Source organism: Sciurus vulgaris (assembly GCF_902686455.1).
Source record: "Sciurus vulgaris genome assembly, chromosome: 7".
Taxonomy (NCBI): domain Eukaryota; kingdom Metazoa; phylum Chordata; class Mammalia; order Rodentia; family Sciuridae; genus Sciurus; species Sciurus vulgaris.
This window is the reverse complement of record NC_136467.1, coordinates 15,856,645-15,872,784: the sequence shown is the minus strand read 5'-3', so window position 1 is coordinate 15,872,784 and position 16,140 is coordinate 15,856,645. Positions and strand designations below refer to the sequence as shown.

The 16,140-nt window shown below is 41.9% G+C and overlaps 1 protein-coding gene across 5 annotated transcripts in view; it reads left to right on the top strand.

The window, feature by feature from the left end:
- The window catches only part of PLEKHG1 (pleckstrin homology and RhoGEF domain containing G1), a 206,132-nt gene extending 195,868 nt beyond the window's left edge, over positions 1–10,264 (top strand). For all 5 annotated transcript variants that reach the window (XM_079146629.1, XM_079146630.1, XM_079146631.1 and 2 more), the window contains 2 exons: positions 1,911–3,552; positions 9,003–10,264. In XM_079146629.1, coding sequence (XP_079002755.1) covers positions 1,911–3,552; positions 9,003–10,063 — 2,703 coding nt within the window. In that variant the 3' untranslated portion in view covers positions 10,064–10,264. The remainder of the gene's footprint in view (positions 1–1,910; positions 3,553–9,002) is intronic.
- Positions 10,265–16,140: the final 5,876 nt, after the last annotated feature.

Genomic DNA, 16,140 nt, shown 5'->3' with positions numbered 1-16,140 from the left:
AAAGTAAGTATTCCTAAGTGATAGCTATTATCAAATTATTAAATAGCCATTATGGAAAAGCACAGAAAAACTTCTCTTTGGTTCTCGTAAAATTGAGGTATCTAAATTACACACTTCTATGTTGTAACCAATATATTGGTGAATTCTTTTTTTAAATGCCTTTGCTTTGTGTATTTATTTTTAATGTGGTGCTAAGGATCGAACCCAGTGCCTCACACATGCAAGGCAAGCGCTCTACCACTGAGCTCCAACCCCAGCCCCTACTGATGTTCTTAGTTTAGTTCTTTGTCAGTTCTTCTAATGATTTATTTAATATAAACTTTTAGCTTCCAAAGTACGACTATCTTCAAGTGTAATTAATGTAAAAATATACTTCAATATTAATAGTCTGCGTTTCCTAGCTTTCTAAAACATCTGGGAATTTTCAGGGATGAAAGATCTGAAGAAAGATTACTTATGGTATTTTGAGGGAAAAAAAACCACAAAATTATTTTGTTATACTTTCACAATGCTTTCCCATAATTTAGCGAATATTAACTCATTTAATTTATGGACAGTAGTTACTGGGTACCTCTATTTTTATAAAACATTACCCCAGTACAGTCTATAGGGAAAGGAAGAAACACTAAAACATGGAGAAAAGATATATAAAAACAATAACTATATTACATACAATATCATATATGTTTATGTGTGTGAAAAAATCATAGATTGACTATTTTAAGTTTTGAAGTTGTGATAGAAGAATAACATTTAGTATGAAATTTTAGTTTTGTCCTCTCTCCTCTTCCTTCTCTGGTAGACAGATTGACAAGTGATCAAAACTCTAATTCAACTTCCAATAGGTTACTGTAGTGCCTGCATCAGAAGATGTGTCCCTAATACAAATCAGTTTGTACAGGTCTTAACCCTTTTAATTCTTTGAAACTGACCCTTCTACCTACAGGATAGCCTCAGACGGTAATCCACTCCTGCCTGCCTAGTTGCGCATCCCAGAGTTAGCGTGTGGAGTACAAGTTCTCCACACACCAAGAATTAGGGACAAGTTGAGCTCTGCCAAGAAAGCTCCCAAGTTATAAAACACTCCATTGTTTTCGTTTCTTAGAAATCATTAATGTCACTCATACTTCACTTCCTAACAGGCAACTAAATGTTACTTAATTAAATATATTTTGAAAGAAAGTAAAAACTATCATTAACTCAACAGTGGATGAAATTACATTCCTAGAACAAAGATTCTTTACACAGAATCTATAAACCAAGGTGGTGCTAGTCAGGTTCATGGTGGTCAGGAAACCCTTGGAGTGGATCATCAGGTCACCAGCAGGGGCTTCTGGTATATCAGAAACTAGGATCCAACTCCTTGGCATCGAGCACTAGAATTAGCACTTCTAGAAAGTCTCAACATCCTGGCCCTTGACACCACCGTATATCCTTTTGTACAATGGATTTTTGCCATCTGCACAATGGGCTTATTTGAAGCATCTAAGAGTCTTCCATAGATAGCAGCTCCCCTGGTTTTGGGCAGGTTTTGGAGTTGGACCAGGTTTGAGTCCTAGCCTTTGCTGCTAACTCGGTAGAACAAGTTACAGAATCGTTAGGACCCCAGATTTCCTCACTGATATTGGAATAATCATACCCTAATCCACAGATGGATTATGAATATCATTTGGAGGATATCTGCAAATTGCCCATAATTTGGTTTCTAAATAAATAAAATTCTTGTCCATTCTGCCACCTTTTCAAAAATCTGAAGTGCTTTTCAACTCAGTTAAAATGAACATCATCTACCATTATTTTCCTTAAGAATATTTCAGGCTAGTGGCAGAGGCAGCGTGTGAGGACAGGAGAAATCCCTAAGGTGTCTTCTCCGTGGCCCTACAGTCTATCCATGTGTCTCTGTCTTCCAGGCTTCTCGAGAGGAAGGCTCTCCCCGGCGGACTCCTGCAGGGTCCTCTCCCGCCCAAAGGATCGGTCAGCCAGGCAGTTCTGGGGGGAGCAGCCTGCTTCGTGGGGGCGGCGCCATCAGAAGCATCTGGACGGATCACCAGATCAGGCAGGCCTTGTTCCCCAGCCGCAGGTCCCCGCAGCATGAGGATGATGAAGACGATTACCAGATGTTCGTTCCATCCTTTTCCTCCTCGAACTTGAACTCAGCCCGACTGTGTGAAGAGAGTGCTTCAAGTCGCCCTTGCAGCTGGCACATGGGACAGATGGAGTCCTCAGAGGTCTCCAGCTCTGGCCACAGGATTGTCCGGCGGGCCAGTAGTGCTGGTGAGAGTAACACGTGCCCTACTGAACTGAGAATTAGGGACAGCAATGGCTCTCAGTACAGTCCCCGAAGGGAACTGCAGAATGGCCCTCCAAGAGAAGGGCAGGCAGGGATGACCCCCTTTGGGTCATCTATAGAGTTGACAATTGATGATATAGACCATGTCTATGATAACATAAGTTATGAGGACTTAAAGTTAATGGTTGCTAAACGGGAAGAAGCTGAATTTACTCCCTCCAAATCGGCCAAGGACTCTGTTCGTCCCAAGAGCACCCCAGAGTTAGCCTTCTCAAAGAGGCAAGCTGGCCATAGTACCAGTTCTCTACATGCCAAAAGAGACGGAGCCCCCACCAGTCAAGAGGCATCTAACCAAAGCACCCAGGAGCTCCAGGTGGTGGAGGAGAACATCTATGACACGATCGGGCTCCTGGACCCGCCACCTCCAGATTTCAAGAGCAGCAGCCTGAAGCGGTCCAAGAGGAGCACCTTTCTGGGACTGGAAGCCGACTTTGCTTGCTGCGACAGCCTGAGACCATTCGTGTCCCAAGACAGCCTCCAGTTCAGCGAGGAGGATGGGCCTTACCACCAGGGGCCCCCTGACAGTGATTATCTGAGTCTGCTGTACAACTCTTCCAATGGCAACTTGTCCGTGGCGGATAAGGCTCTGTCCGACAAACTGTCTGAGGAAGTGGATGAAATCTGGAATGACCTAGAAAATTACATCAAGAAAAATGAAGACAAAGCTAGAGACCGTCTCCTGGCAGCATTTCCCGTAAGCAAGGATGATGTCCAAGACAGACTGCACGCTGAGAGCACCCCCGAGCTGCACAGAGACGCGGGGCGCTCCGCGTCCACCCTGTCCCTGCCCGGGAGCCAGGCTTTCCTCACGCCCGTGAAGAGCAGGGTCAGCAGGGCGAGCCGGGCCAACTACCCGCTTGAAGAAGACCTGATTTCGACGGAAGGCTCCTTCGTAAGTCTTAACCGACTGTCCTTGGCCAGCGAAATGCCCCCGGCGGACAGTCCCTACGACTCGGCCAACAGCAGCCTGCCCCAGCCAGACCTGGAAACCTCTGACCCTGGAATGGAGGCCACAGATAAGACGAAAAGCAGGGTCTTCATGATGGCGAGGCAGTACAGTCAGAAGATCAAGAAGGCAAATCAGCTTTTAAAAGTGAGGAGTCCAGAGCTGGAGCAGCCGCCAGCCGGTCAGCATCACAAATCCACGCACAAAGACCTGGCAGCCATCCTGGAGGAGAAGAAGCAGGGCGGACCTGCGATTGGTACGTTCCCACCACTCCTCCTCCTTCTTGAAAGCAAGTGTGAGACAGGTGCCAACTCTCAGTGTCCTTAGTAGAGGCACCGGTGAGACCAGTCATTCAAGCCTCACCACAGATACTGCTGGCCTTTCCCACTTTACCTCCGCTCAGTTACACAGGATGGAGAAGGGTGTGGCCCCAGAGGGCTTGGGTGTACGTGCCACACTGTCACTTCAAGATTGCCGTTTTTAAGAAAAAGTTTTTTTCTAAGGGAACCTAATGTTGGGGGGAAAAATAAGCAAACAGTTTTAACTTTGGGGCCTAGGGCTTTGCCCGACATCAGTAACCCTTCAGAGGAGTGGCTTGGGAAAGCTCTCAGGGTTCGGAAGCATATAGAATATGATGGTTCTTTGCTTCGGAACCCTACGTGAAGTGCCCACTCTGGCTGACCAAGACAAAAAAGAATTCTCTTTGCATTTTAGTCAGCTTCCACACGATAACTTAGTTGTTCTCACATATTTTTGCCTATCACTCAACTTTTGAAAATAGCTGCTCTTACACATTTAGCACCATCTCATTCGCTATTCTCATTGATGCCTGCAAGAAGTTTAATTCTGTAGTTAAATCTCCTTGGTGGGGCATTACTAGGCCAGGACCACAGGTGTGACGTTGGGAGATCTGGGGGCACAGGAGTGAGAGGTTCATGGCTGGACTGTTTTGAAGGACAGAATATAACAGTAATTTCAAAGAAAGAACTCAGGTGTGAATAAAGCACATGATTGTCTTGAAGGAAGAACCCAAGGGGAGTGATTCTCATTTCAGGAGCTGTAACCTCCAGATGCACAGATTTCTGGGGGCAGGCCTGGGGATCCGAATTTTAAAACAGGGCAGCCTTTCCATCAGGTTTTAAGAAATCCTGCCTTCGATTTTTTGATAAAAGAGCACCTCCAAATGAAAAGAGTAGGGCCGCTTCTCCACATAGAGACAGAAGTTGAGTGGCTCAGTGTCAGCAGGTCCATCTAACCAGCTTCACGGTGATAAAGCACATTTGGATACACAGGGCCACTCGTATGGACATGTTGGTGCCACTAACCACATTCTTTGGAACTGACCTATCTCCAAGGAAACAAGAGGCAGGAAGGGGATATCAAAACCTCAGTGAAATCACAAGTTACATAATGGGAATGCATGGGGATTTTTTGTTTTGTTTTAAGTCTGGAAGTACTTAAGAATTGTCTAAAGCTTTAATCTTCAGTAAAATTTCCTACCATAGATAGACTTGCAATTGATACCTGAAGGATTTTACAGATTCTTCAATTCCTCCTCCTTTTTAATAAAAAAGGTGAAAAGTGATTTTTGTACAAACGGGAGAGAGACCAAATTGCATATATTTTTCTCCTTATGATAATGTGCTAGTGGTAATTTATTTCCAATGCTGGTGTCGCCATGGCCACCAAGCTGGTGTATCGTTGTACTTGAGGAAAGCGACAGTTTTAGCTGTAGGAGGACACTCTTGGGGAGGCACAATGGCCTTAGAAACAGTTGTATGTTGGCAATTGCAGCCACTGGCTGAGTGTGGGCTGGGGCTTCTCAGAATCAGAGAAAATTTAATACTAAGATTTCTGGTGACAATGGATTGTACCAGCAGACTGTTGCTGAAACTGCAGTAATCGCCTGGACCAGGTTATTTAGAGTGTATACCATCCACAAAGATGCAAACCTCTCATCTTGATTGAAGCAAGCCTTTCAGTTCTAAGTGACTTGCAGCTACCTTGAATATCTTCTTTTTACCTACCTTTTAAGTATGAATTCATTTCAGATGGGGTTTTCTTTGGCTTCTTTTCACTTTTAGTTTATCCTCCTGTTTGTTTGCCTCCTGTTGTCTTCTTGGGATACCGCAGGATCTTTCCTGAGCATTGCATCTGGGTCTTTTCCTAACATGGTGGGCTACTACCTACATCCTCCCCAACAAAGAGGAGAAGATCTCTCCAAAGGCATCCTTCAAGAGTGCTGTCTTCCCCTGCAGTCTGGCAGGAGCACATCCCTAGGGCCTGCCGTCTCTCTGACCTGGTGAATTAGATCCACGCCTCCTCCACCTGGGTGATGGAGACCACTTCCTGTGCCCACTAGGCTTTCATTCAGTTGACATGATGACTCCTTTTCTCTTTCTTGTTTATCTGGGCACAGGACGTCGTAATCGAATGGACCGATTCTCCAGACTTCTGCGCGTGGGCCTTGCCACTTTGCCAGGAGCTTGCTCTCGGTGTTGTGCGGAAGGAGGAGCGCCCTATTCACCTGCTGAAACTCTCCAGCATCTTTATTGAACGCTCTGCCCGGGGTCTACAGGCCCCAGGGTCAGATTTCCACCTATAAATCACCCAACCAGGTCTAGTCACTCCCACATTTTAGAGCCTGTTGTAGCATGCTGGCCCTCGGGTTCAGTCAGACTCCCTCGGTCCTTTTTTTTTTTTTTTTTTTTGGTGACATTTCACATGGTAGAAACTCCATACAAGTTTGAGGGCCTTTCCTCCTTGTAGAAAATAGGGAAGGCACAGTTTCATGCTATTGTTTAAATCTCAGGCAACATCAGAAACATTGATTTTAATCCTATCTTGGAAACATTTTTTTTTTTTTTTTTTTTTTTTTGAGATTTCCTTTGGCAGGGATTGCTTCAGTCATTTACCTGCAATCCACAGAACTCTAACTTTCAAATCTTCAGAAAAGGATGCAAACCAAAGGAAGCCCTGAGAGTGTCATGTAATGTTAATGTCCATCTCCTATGAGGACAATACCAGAAACATGGACCTGAGGAATCTGGACCCTGCTGGCAAGTGCCGAGTTCTCGGGCTGCACCAGACATCTTCAGCTGGCTACTTCCTGTGCGGCTGGCTAGCAGTGTGTGCTCCAGCACAGGGGCCCTCTAGAAACCTGTCTCTCCTTCACACTGGCCTTATGCAGGTTCCAGACTCTCTTAGGTGGTAAAGTTGAGATTGAAAAAAAAAAGTATATAAACACAATGTATTGTCTACTAGTGACATTTTTTTTATTTGAAAGTGATAAATGGTCAACTTTTTATTACCCAGAGATAAACTATCCCCATTCTGACTGTCGTATAGGAAGCATTTTGATCCAAGGCCATCTTCCTGCTTCCCCTTTTCCTGCTATGACCTAGTTTCCAGGCTGTCTTTCTACTTTAGTGGCATAGTCTCAGGAGAAGCCCATCCATTCCTAACCCTTTGCTTAAAATAAAAGGAGGGAGTGAAAATACTATCTGGAGAGTGAAGTTGTTATTGAGACCAGTTTCCGTTGGAGCTCTGTAGAGAGAGAAGCAAACTGTATAATGTTGTCCTCCAAGAGCAAAAAGCTAGTACATTAGTTAGAGGAATAAACCAGCCCATAAAACAAGTAGCAGTGCAGTATTGTATGCAAGTCTACAAGTGTACATATGTACACGTAGAAGACTTCAGAGAAGAGAAATCACTGGATGAGGATTTGTGGAAGAATAGTGCTTGGGGGGGATCTCAAGCCATGGGTAGAATTTGTTTAGCAAAGGAAGAGAAGAACATGAGAAAGACGACAAAGTCCTGAGACATACTACCAAAGATGAGAAATATTCTGGACAATTACAATTTTCAGATAGCTAGGCAAAAGTCATGAGCTTTTATGTTTAAATTCTAATACTCAAATAGTCTGAATTCTTAATGAGTTCTGTTTTCCCTCCAAATTGTCATCTTCTTGGAACTTGGGAAGGTTCAGAGGCTTCCTGACTCTGCGGGATCAAGCTCAGGGCTGTAGAGAGCAGGGGAAAGGCCTGGGCAGCACCATCCGACTGTGGGATGCAGGTGTGGCTGCCTCTGACTGGGTCTCATGGTTAATGAAGCTCACAGGTCTCAGGATGGCCGACATGGGTATACCGCTGTCCAAGTACACTCTCCACACGCTCTTTCTTAAGGTGTTGCTAAATTTCAACTGGTTATTAAGAATTTTTACTATGCCATTTAAGGAGGCATTTCCCATGTTTTTGTTACTAAAAATGTCTAGACTAATATTCTCTGTCTTTCTAAGGAATTTGGAGTTGAAAACCCAAAAGATGGGTTCTGCAATGAGAATTTAAACTATTTCCCTTGATTTCAGGGAGCAGGAGGTGAGGGAATTAAGGGGGCTGCAGTTGAAGGGCACACTGTAACAGCTGGTTGTGTCTGTCCTCAAAGAAGATGGATTCAAAGGAAATGGCTGAGCTGGGGATGTGGCCCATGGCAGAGCAGGCCAACAGCCCAGGTTTAGTAGCCAGCACTGCAGAAAGAAAAAGAAAGAAATGGCAGAAACTCAACTGAATGAGTTATTTAGCTTAAATTCAAAGGATAATTTACAAATAACAGGTTATAAAAAATATAGTTTAAAGGAGAAGAAGAAAACATAATGTCATTTGCTGGATAATGTCATTTGATGGTGGGTTGTGTCCAGGATAGATGTCCTCACAAAGATTGTGTTTATGTCATCTGAGCAACTTATAGGATGCATGGAGTTGTAGGGTTCTAGGGTGGTAATGTAGGTACCTGGATTGGAGAGAAGGACAACTCTTGAAATTGACACCTCTGGGCTCTCTGTCTTCAGTCATTACTGGCCCAAGAGAATGCTCTCCATATTAGAGTTCAGCTGGTGTCTTTAGAGGTGTCTGTACTCTGAAGTGGGGAAAAGGGCTGCTGTTCTCACAGCTTATATGGCAGAAATTTTTGTGAAACTGTCTAGTCCTATCCCTGAGCCAGAACTAGAAAGCATTAGATTATCGCACATGTATGTGCCATAATGGCTTCACTGCCTGGCTTCTTGGGTTGGGAAAGGAAATGGGAGTCAGTATGGTGTTGTTTGGAAATACTGGAGGGGAGGCCTCCCCTTGACACCAGTGGCTGTGGAGGGCTGTCTGTCCCCAGACAGACAGTGGCTGTGGAGGGCTGTCTGTCCCCAGACAGTGTCTGTGGAGGGCTGTCTGGAAATTAGAAGAGCAGGAATAGCTGCAGGAGCAGACTCTTCTAGGGGTACAGGGGGGAGAAGCCAGAGGTGACCCCTGCATTGTGCACTGTAGTCACACTTCTTTCAGTGGCTGCTAATTTTTATTGGCCGGAGCTCAAGTGCTGGTGTTCTTGTTTTTACAATGCCTGTTTTCAACACTGACTCTGTTTCGAGCTTAAAAGGAAAATAGGTATTTTCATTACAGCAGACCTGCTGTTGAAATAAAATAATGCAAATGAAGGTCAAATTAAATGAACTTTGTGGTAGCATTTCTATTTTCATTAAACTGAGTTATTAGTTTGTTGCTTTGTATTCAATGATCACTCATCCTCAAACTTCAGAGTCCTACTTACTATTTAAGTTTTTTTTTTAATATGTTGGTTAGAATGTTATGTTTTCATACTTAATCTTTCTATGCAGTAATAATCCCAGGTATACTTATTGTTTCAAAATTTGCCTTCCAGGTGCCAGGATTGCTGAGTATTCCCAACTGTATGACCAGATTGTCTTCAGGGAGACACCCCTTAAAATTCAGAAGGATGGCTGGGCCAGCACACAGGAACCCTCCTTCCTCAGGTCCTCGTCACCTTCCCAGGCCCAACACGGTGGCGAGGATTGGCTCTGGCATTCAACTTATAGTAACGGAGAGTTGGTAGATTTCTGTCCCCGACCAGAGCAAGACTTGAAGTCAAGGTATCCCACGTTAGATATTGGTATCAAAAGTACCCCCAGACAATTGTCTTCAGCTTGCTCTGTGCCTTCTCTTCAAATCTCCGACCCTCTGCTGGGCTCTATGCAGAGATGCAGTGTGGTGGTAAGTCAGCCCCACAAAGACAACTCAAGTCAGGGCCATCTTTACAACTCACTGGGTCGGAAAGGAATCAGTGCTAAATCCCAGCCTTATAACAGGTCCCAGTCTTCTTCCTCCATCTTGATAAACAAATCAATGGACTCCATCAACTACCCAAGCGAGATGGGAAAGAAACAGCTGCTGTCCTTACACCAAAGTGCAAGGTGTGAGAGCCACCAGGATATGCTGCCGGGTATAGCTGATTCATGTCAGCAGGGTGCTGAAAAATGCTCTGACCTCACACTCCAAGACTCACAGAAAGTTCTGGTAGTAAACAGAAATTTACCTTTAAATGCCCAATTAGCAACACAGAACTATTTTTCCAATTTCAAAGAGACTGAAGATGAAGATGACTATGTGGAAATAAAGTCTGAAGAAGATGAGGTGGAGTTGGAGCTATCACAGAGTCGCAGAAGAAAATCTGACTCGAAGATCATGGAGGCTGACTTTTCTGATAATGTCTGCGGCAATAACCCACCTTACTCCTTGAATAATTCCCGCACTCCAAAAGAGCCCATAAACAGCAAACTTGGGCTTTCACCGTATCTGACAGCATATAGTGATTCTGACAAACTGAATGACTACCTTTGGAGGGGGCCGTCACCCAATCAACAAAATATTGTCCAGTCCCTAAGGGAGAAATTTCAGTGTCTTAGTTCAAGTAGCTTTGCCTAAGGTTCTTAGTAATAGCTGCCTGAACTAACTTCCTCTTACACTCATAAATTACAGATACTGATAGGTTTTATATGTATCAAATTTAAACAATTTTGTAATAACCAGAGGTGTAAAATGAACTTTCTTTTACAGCCCAACTTTTTGAGCCGGCTGACCATACAGCCAGGATTATACTTTAGTAAATGTCAGCATTGAACAATATCTTCTACTCTGATGCTGATTGTCTTCATTTTCATGTAAGTCAATCTTACTTGAACTTTTAAGGCTTTTTTTGGTGACATGATATTTTTTTCCATATCCTCACAATAGTGCCGACACTTTAACAAATGCAGTAACCTGCTCCAAATCCCAAGTAGTTGTATCCTAACAAAGGCAGCAAGGAGACTTTTTCATACTTTGAAAGAAAGGAAGTAAAGCTGTTTAAAGAGTCATACTTGTAGCTGGCATCTTTGTTACAATGGCGACGAGACCCTAGAATAACTTCTGCCAGAGATCTCTCATTAGAATGTAGTCTCCATGCCTCTTTTAGGATTTCCATGCTGGAATTCCTGTATCATTTCATTTCAATGCAGAAATTGTGTGACTAGTGGAAACTAAAAATGTGGAAGGACCAATTCACTGTATGTACAAGCCTTTACCTGTCTTCCTGGACAAGTCCTGGCGAATGTGCTGCTGATCATGTTGATGGTAGGATTTCTAGGGTGAAGTGAATGATTTCCCTCATGGCTTAAAGAAAACCAAATTCCATGAAGTGCAAACTGACTTAACTGTTAGAAAGATGGAAAGACTTGTGGGAACAACTTGGTTATCAATTCCTATTACTGTTGAAGGGAAGGGTTCAACCAAAACACCTTACCATGCCATGGTGTGTGCCTATCTCTAATTAATGGGAAATAAATAAACCATAAGTGAAAATCAGGCATGGCACTTTGAAGTCACCCTTTCTAGAGTATTTTTCCATAGGCACCTTCTTGAGTTTTGGACTCTGCCAGTGATCTGCTGGATCCTACCCTGAGGCATCATGGCTAAAGGAAAGGGCAAGAACTTATGTTCTAAACAATACATAACATAGGAGCCTGTCTTCACTATTTTGAGGTCTCTGAAAGAAAAAAGTCTTTGGTTACTGGGTTCTGGATAATAACATATTTTATGCTATAATTATGCTTTATGAAGCATTTCATTGTGATATCATTTACAAATTTAACTCCTAATGGAAGGAAACAGAAGACCAAAAGCATGACATTGTAAGTAAAAAGAAAAATCAAAGAAGCTCAAGAGAAAACTGAAGGCAGATTTATTGCTACCTTATAAAATATTCCATGAATGAATATTTTCTTGCCGTGCCCTTCATATTCTCAATTTCAGTAGTTATACATCTTGTGAGCCTTCTTTACCCTGTTTCCTTTTAAATTTTGTTCTCTCTTTATTCTAATTTTAAGCCACTCATTTCCATTTTAAAAGATACACTGATATGTGTAGGGAAAGGGGCCTGGGCTTTTCATTTAAAGGATAGCACTAATTAAATCAGTGACATCTTCCCATAATTCTTTTCCTCTTTTTAAGTCCTATCTGTTAACTTAAAATATAAAATGTAACCATTTTCATTTTATAAATAGTTATCTAAAGCATTTTTTCCACTTTAAATAACGACAACAAATTAACCCAGGTCTATTGTTCTTCAAGCATTTCTGTCTTCTTGTGTCTTCTAAAACGAAGTCCAGGGGTGGGGTGTGGCTCTGTGCTGGAACACTTGCCTAGCATGCATGAGGCTCTGGGATTGAGCCCCAACACTGCCAAAGGTGGGGGGAAAGTCAATATTAAATAGTATGGTTCTGGAAGCATTCCTTTTTTAATTGATTTTATTTAAACCTGATGTGAGTTTTCAAGATTAGCAGCATCCAAAATACAAGCACTGAAGAGAGTACATTCTTAGATTTGCTAGAAGCGTAGTGCATTTATATTACTTATTTAAAAGAAAGCAAAACACAAAGTTATCTGACTCTTGTCCAGGAATGCAGTTTTCCATTTTTGTTTTGTCTGAATGAACCAAATTCTCCAAGGTCCATAGTACTATTGTGCCCAAGTCTCAGAATTATTCATCGTTCGCACCAGTGTCTTGTTGCATGGCTTTGATGTCACCTATAGGAACACACTCTGCTGCGCAAAGGTGGATGTTTCACCGTATGACATGTCTATGTGGTCCTTTGGATTCTAAGACAAATCTGTAGTTTTATAGATCATTCTTGTGGGCCAGGATGCCGACTTTGACGGCTGTGTGTATATACATAGTATGTTTGTCTTTTTCCCCAAAGTTATCAATTAAGTGCTTTTGTAGTTTCTTTTGGAGGTGGGTGGGGATGTATATAACTGGGAGGAAAAAGTTATCTGTACTTAAAGGTTCTTCTTAGGTTCCTCTATGGAAGGGTCAAATTTTTTTTATAAGTTTACTTTTCACCTACTCTATTCTTTTGTGGGGGAAAATGCACCTAGGAAAACATAGTTTAAATACTGTATATAAGATAATGAAAGTTAGTAATGCCCACTATTTAATAAAGTTTGTAACGTGTAAAGTAAATTATAGTGTGAATTATTGTGTTTATTCTGGAACATCAAGATTTTGCCAACTGTGTTTAGCTGTTACTTTGTCTTGACTTATGAACCAAGAAGAAAAAGACTTGGGGTACACATGATTTGCTGTATTTCAGTGGCCCATGGCAAACAATCTTTCTATACCTTTGAACTGTTTTAGAAATATTAAACTTAGTGTCTGGGATAGTTTTTGTTTTCTTTATAGGAGACTAAATTAGGTCAACCACTAAATTCCCTTTTTAAAAAAATTGTAACAAAATAGCCTTTTAACTGTTTGATAATTGAATTGAAAGAGCAATAAAAAGGGTTTTTTTTAGCACAAATTAAGTTTTTTTCCACATAACTTCACATTCTGAATTTTCTTTGATAGACAAAATTTTTATAGGGAGGAAAGCATGCTAATATAAATTGTCCATTATTGACACTCTAAAGCAATTTCATTTTCATATGTAAACATAACACCCTGTTCGATTTCAATAAAAATATAGGTTGCCTAGCTTTCCTCAAACAAGAGAAAAATAGCTTTAAAATGTTCTTTAGAGTGTTTTAGAGTGAAGAGTTTCTAAACTTCACATCAAGGAGACCTCAGACCCACCTTATCTTGATGGTGTGCTCTCTCATGAGTTCAATATAGAGAAGCCAATGGCAGTAGAAAAATGATGTCCTGCATAAATTATACCATAAATTAAACCCATAGGGGAAAGAGGAACATCTTAAAATATCTACTAAGTTGTCTTTTCTGTTAAAAATTTACAGACTTCTATTGAGAAGAGCAAACACTAACAGTATTTCAAGAGCTCTGACATCTTCCACGCCATACCGCTCGCTTCCTTAACTAGACAGTTACCTACACTCAATTCTTTCATCCAGAAAGAGGTTACTGTAAAAGGACTGTCTTACAATTTTTGTGCTAATTTATATGTGTCGATATGAATTTGTTAACGTAAACCTTGTCCTATGGATAAGTTCTAGAGCTGTTCCATTCTTTCCAATACTTTTTGGTTTTTGTTTTATAAATGCATGAAGACATAAACCCACCCTCACCTTTATCTTCTCACCATTTTGTTTTTGATTTGGTTTGTTTGGTTTCCTTACAATTAATTTTTACATCACGGGACTCCAAAGATACTATGGAATTAGACTACGTTAAAAAAAAAATGACCGCTGTGGTGGCACACACTAGTAATACCAGAATACCCGGGAGGCTGAGGCAGGAGGATCACAAGTTCTAGGCCACCCTGGACAACTTACCAAGATCCTGTCTCAAAGAAAAAGTTTAAAAAGAGACTGGCAGTGTAGCTCAATGGTAGAGGGCTTGCCTAGCATGCATGAGGGTCTAGGTTCAACCTCCAGTGCTGACAAAAATTTTTTTTTTTTTTTTAACAATTGCAAAATACAACTGCACAATGCAGGCGAGAGAGATTTTCTCTATTTCTTCCTTAGGGCTTATGTGGGCTCTTTGGCTAGATTTAGGAGCCCAATTAATAGATGAGCTGATAAATAAGAAAAACATGAAATTGTATTGATTTTACATGCACACAGGGATCTTCACCAGAGAGTGAAGTATGAAGAAATGGCCAAAACATTAATCTTTCATATGTTTTAGACAAAGAATAAAAAATTTGTGAAGTCATGGCAAGATAAATGGATCTCTGGACTGGGGTAAGAAATTCTAGGGATGTTACTAAGAAATATGGGGGAGGAATATAAATTCTAGGGGAAGATAAGGGTTACTTCAGAGTTTGTTTATTTGAGTTCATTGTAGCCCAAATTATCAGCCTCTGGTGATCAAAGCTATTTCCAGCTTTGGTATGTGAAGGACAACCCTCCCCCCAAAATCTTTATGACTTGTTGCCAAGAGCCCCTCTCTGAAGTGACAATTCCTCAAGTAATTTCAGCTTAAAGAAATAAATATACTAGTTCAGCATATTTTAAGATGACACATCTTTAATTCCTTTATGCAACTATAAATTAGAATTTGAGATGTTTGGTTTATAGCATATTTGAAAGCTCTTTTGTAGGCGATAAGCTCCTTTTTGGAAGATTATTCTAAAATCTAGTTTGTGCAGCCATTGTCTGTTTGAGCCCTTGAGGTGGAAATGCTTTTGCCAGTCCTGCACAGTACTAGGAAATATGTAGATGCTCAATACTTGTTTATTGATTGAATAAACAGAGCTTAAAAACTGGAGCCCAAAGCATGAGAAAAACACATTTAAATCAGACACAATGGAAAGAACAACAGTAAGTTGCTTTTTAAAATTCATGTACCCTCAACTTGATGTCATCCAACTTCGTTTAGTATAGATCAAGGGAAGGTGGCATTGTAGAAGGCCTACACTTTTTCATCTCTTGGCTGGTAGAATTCTAGAGGCATCCACTCTGGATTTTCAAGCTGAGCTGAGCATTCACGTGGACACACAGGGGTGGGGTTATCTTACTATCCTTGGAATTCCATTTAGACCAAAGGCCTTTCCTGGTGACTGCTTCTGAGACATGAGGAGAGCAGAGAGCAGAGGTGGCACCCTGCATAGAATGGGGGCGGGGTGTGAAGTCAGGTGAGGTGGAGGGAAAGGGTACAGAACACTGACATTCTCAGGGCCAAAAGACCAACTTGACTACTTCACAATCATGGCGCCTGCCCATGCACAAAGTCCACTTAATGTATCTATGAAAAATGCCAAAACTCTCCTCTCCTGACCATGGCTTATTCACAAGCGTCATACAATAGAAAAGGAAGAGGAGCAGACAGTTCCAGCTCTTTAGTTCTAAAACCATGTTTATTTAGCTCAGAGTAAAAGAGCAGGCCTTGGATGGTGATCAGAACTTCTGCTCGATGGGGCAGACACAGCCCCCAATACCCTACCATTTGTGTAAAGCAATGTATGGCTCTGCACACAGTTCCCAGGGAGCCATCCAACAAAACCATGGCGTAAGCAGATTCCTCCTTCTACAGACCAGTTAAACCAGACCCTGTAAAATGTTGGCCCAGGGGGTGCAATTTTTAAAAGGTTTAAATATAAAAATCCAAATTCCTAGCTTTTAAAATAGAGAGGGGGCAGGGAGATCTGACCTATTTGAGCCTGGATGGCAGTGAGAAACTGTGAGATCTGAGGAGGGCATCCAGAGGTGAAGGACACCATAAAAGGTAGCCGCTGACCTTGACCTTTGGGGGAGACACTCCTGGTTCTCCCCTACTGATGAACAGACAATGGTTAATGGACTTCAAGTAATGACAGGGTACTGAACACAGATGCTTTAGCTAGAAAGCAAAGTCTCTCCTTTTAAGGTAAAATAAATGCATGTCTTAGAAAGTGTACAGAACATATTGCTTTACATCTGGGCTGCCTCACTAGTTAATCCTATCTGCCTGCCCTCTTTCAGCCTCTGGGCAGACTTCAGGGAAACCGAATATTCTCCTTTTCTGTTAATGAGCTCACTTAAGGTTTGAAGTGTTGTTTTTGTTTCCTAGACCTCTAGCTCAGACTCCC